This window comes from Malurus melanocephalus, unplaced genomic scaffold, assembly GCF_030028575.1.
Source record: "Malurus melanocephalus ecotype Western Australia unplaced genomic scaffold, MMel_1.1 scaffold_948, whole genome shotgun sequence".
Taxonomy (NCBI): domain Eukaryota; kingdom Metazoa; phylum Chordata; class Aves; order Passeriformes; family Maluridae; genus Malurus; species Malurus melanocephalus.
In genome coordinates, this window is record NW_026624180.1 from 90001 (window position 1) to 93929 (window position 3929).

The 3929-nt window shown below is 55.2% G+C and overlaps 1 protein-coding gene across 1 annotated transcript in view; it reads right to left on the reverse strand.

Moving 5' to 3' along the window:
* Nucleotides 1-437: 437 nt before the first annotated feature.
* The window catches only part of PTGDR (prostaglandin D2 receptor), a 6955-nt gene continuing 3463 nt past the window's right edge, over nt 438-3929 (reverse strand). The window contains exon 2 of the mRNA XM_057386287.1: nt 438-3466. Within this exon, the coding sequence (XP_057242270.1) occupies nt 3200-3466 (267 nt within the window). The 3' untranslated portion in view covers nt 438-3199. The remainder of the gene's footprint in view (nt 3467-3929) is intronic.

Sequence of the window (3929 nt, forward strand, 5' to 3'; positions counted from 1 at the left end):
CAGTGGGAGTGATTTAGGTCCAGGAAAGGAGCGGGTTGCAGGGTGAGGTGATGCCGTGGCAGCAGTGACAGCGTGGGACAGGGCAGCAGGCGGTGCTGGAGGGTGACAGGGACATAAAAGAGCTCCGAAAGGTTGGCGGGAGCTGCAGCCCCGAGCTGGGCAGCGTTTCTTTATTGCTCCATTAAGCGMCAGGTCCGTCCCGCTGGGAGCGCCTGGCACGGAGGGGACCCGTGGGGAATGACTGAGCTCTGCCAGCAGCCTGCGGGGAGGATTTGAGCGGCGAGGGCTCCACAGCAGCTCCCCCTGCTCATCTGGAGATCCCTGAGCCSCCGGGCTTTTCTGGCTCCTGTTTAGCAGCATTTATCACTAACCCGCGCGTTGCCGGGATTTTTTATTTCAATTTTTATTTAATTCATCTTTTCTTTTTATTTTGCTCTTTTCCAAACCCAGTAAGAAGAAGGAAATCCAARTTTTGGCACAACCCCCGAAGTCCCAAACTCTCCACGTTTGACCATTGAGAAATGAGGTCCCCAAAGGAGCAGTTTGGAGCAGAAAACATCCGTGTCCTCCTCYCTCCTCGGGCTGGCTGGGGACGTGCTGCCATCTCTGGAGAGGACGGGGATACGGCAGCCCCGGGAACAGCGGGGATTTATCCTCGCCCGGAGGCAGCAGCGGCGGGCTGGAGACTCGCAGTCTGTTCCCACATCGGGCTGAATCCCRGGAAGGGCAGGATCGCGATTAAAAGCGCTGCCCGAGCCAGAGGARCGCGATCCCAGCCGGGGAGGGGGATGCTGCAGGGATGGGGGGGGGTCACTCGTGGCTCCGTGATTTCGTTCCTGTGGTGATAAACTCATGGATGGGGCAGGGATGTGGCGTTTGTATCACCCCGTGGCTCAGGTGGAGTCTGGTTTTGCTCCTTCGTAAAAAACCTGATTAGGTTTGTGCCAATTTAATCACAGCTTTCTACGGATCGTGGTTACTCTGGGATCTAAACACTCACACCGTGGGGCAGGGACCTTCCCTGGGACAGGGACCTTTATTGGGGCACGGACCTTTTTTGGGGCAGGGACCTTTATTGGGGCAGGAACCTTTATTGGGACAGGGACCTTTTTGGGGGCAGGGATCTTTCCTGGGACAGGAACTTTTCCTGGGACAAGAACCTTTATTGGGACAGGAACCTCTCCTGGAGCAGGGACCTTTATTGGGGCAGGGACCTTTATTGAGACAGGAACATTTCCTGGAACAGGGACCTTTATTGGAGCGGGGACCTTCCCTGGAGCAGGGACCTTTAGTGGGACAGGGACCTTTTTTGGGACAGGGACCTTTCCTGGGACAGGGACCTTTTTTGGGGCAGGGACCTCTCTTGGGGCAGGGACCTTTCCTGGGGCCTTCTCTGGGGCAGGGACTTTTTCTGGGACAGGAACTTCTCCTGGGTCAGGGACCTTTACTGGGGCAGGGACCTCTCCTGGGACAGGGACCTTCCCTGCAGCCTTTCCTGGGACAGGGACATTCCCTGTGGCATGGATCTCTCCTGTGGCAAGAACCTCTCCTGAAGCAGGGACTTTTCCCAGGACAAGGCCTTTCCAGGAGCGAATCCTCACCGGGATCACAGGCAGATGATGCCCTGCACACACGGAGCACCCCCAGCTCATGTTGATCACTGGATCCACGATCTCAGAATTCTTTTCCCTCAACGATCATTCCATGACTCTGCACTGCTGAACACCCCCAGTCTGGCCGTGCCTGGTCTGTCTGTCCTGAGGGAACACGGGTCTGTTTGGGGGAGCAGATCCCGGTTTATAGGGGGCACAGCAAGGTTTTGTAGGGCCGTTATCTCATCCGGCCGCGGCGGAGCAGATCCCGGGAAAGCCCCAGCTCAGAGCTGTTGACTCTGCAGCCCCACGTGAGCCATCTCCAAGTCGATACCATGCCGGTAACATGAAACCAATCCATGAACCAACCTTCATTTCCTTCTTTCCCTTCAGAAAACCCCGAGGAGAGGTGCCCCAGGTGCCCCCAAAATATCCCCAAACACAGCTCTGCTCTTTTCTCCAGCCTGGAAAGCCCAGCTGCTCAAACAGCCAGAGCCAACCTCAGCAGGTCACCTCTAAAAATCTCCAAGACAGAGTTTGTTCCTTCAAACCCAGAATCTGTTTKGCACCAAGAGTAAACATCACGTGAGAGCGGGCAGGAACGGCTACACCTTGCAAGGCTTGGCTGAAACAGAGGAGAGAAATATTCTCTGTCTCCTCCAAGGGCACTAAACAGTTGGTCATCGTAATTTTTTTTTTTTTTTTGGCCTAAATGGTCACTTGAGGCAGATATTAAATCCAGTTAATACGTGTGGTTGAGGGGAAATGGATCTTCCATTAAAATGGTCGCTCCCTTGCACGCTTTCACCGAGAGATTGCGCATCCCAGGCTCTGTGTTCTCTCAATTACCGCTCTCATTAAGGCTCGGGATGGTCATAAATACTGAATTTAAATRATTACARCAGAACAGGTACAGCTGARTAACACAAATGCAGCACTGGCGCTCGGAGGAATCGATTTTCCAGGGAACAGCGAGAGAACAGCGGATAAAGCACAGCCCTGCTCCCGGGATATGGAAGATCCTGGGCAGGGATGGAGGGTGGGTGGGGAGGGATGATGGGAATCCCATGGAGGGATCCCGCCCGCCCTCCAGCTCCTCATCACACCAGGAATTACTGCTCAAATTTCCCGACACCCCAAAGGCTCCTTCCTGCCCCTCACCCGGTCTGGGGACACCCCAAACCCGATCCCGATAAACGGCCTTGGCATGAAATGGGATCGTGTGCAGGACAAGGTGGTGAAACGGGGCTCTGAACCACTTTTATTCCACGGGAACACATCCTCCTGTGAGTACCCCCTGCCCTGAACCTCAYTCCAAACCCCTCCTGCTTTCCTGGAGCCGGGCGCTCCGCAATCCCTCCACAAAGCTCTGCCGCTCGGAATATCCACAAATCCCCGGGAGCCCCGCCCCGGTTCCTCTCCRGAGCCAAACTCAGCTTGGGGAGGGCACGGAAACCCTTCACAGCGTCCCTCGCAGCGAGCTGGACGCCGTCCCTGCCTGCCACCGCCCTGCGCCTCCTCGGGATGCTCCGGGGGCAGGGATGCGGGGCCGAAGGCTCGCTCCTCATCCTCGCCAGCCTCCGCCGGCTTCTGCGGCAGCGCCGCGCTCAGGGGATGCCGAGCGGCGGCGAGTCTGTCCTGCGCCAGCCCGGGGGACAAAACTGGCTGTCACCGCCCGGAGAGGAGCCTCGCAGGGAGGCTTTGCGGGAATTGAGCCTCCGGCACACCCTGCGGACGAAGGTGCGGAACACGGAGGTGCGGAAGATGATGAACACCCAGGGGTCCACGATGGAGTTGACGGAGAGGAAGCGCAGCGCGCTCAGGTCGGCGTTCTCGTTGAAATCGGCGGCGAAGGCACCCATGTACACACGGATCTGGCAAAAAAAAATATACAGGAAATAGGGGGAAATTAGGGAAGGTCAAGGAAATAAATAGGGGGAAATTAGGAAAAATTAAGGAAATAGAGGGAAATTAGGGAAGGTCAAGGAAATAGGGGGAAATAAGGAAAGGTCAAGGAAATAAATAGGGGGAAATTAGGAAAAGTCAAGGAAATAGGGGGAAATTAGGGAAGGTCAAGGAAATAGGGGAATTAGGAAAGGTCAGGGAAATGGGGGGAAATTAGGGATGGTCAAGGAAATAGGGGGAAATTAGGGAAGGTCAAGGAAATAAATAGGGGGAAATTAGGGAAGGTCAAGGAAATAAATAGGGGGAAATTAGGGAAGGTCTTGCTACGGAGGGGATAAAAATTTATGTGAGGGCATCAAAAGAAGTTTGAATCCCTCTTTATCCCTGTGGATTGCATCAGGACGTGCTGTGGGTTGCAGACCCATCTGGGAA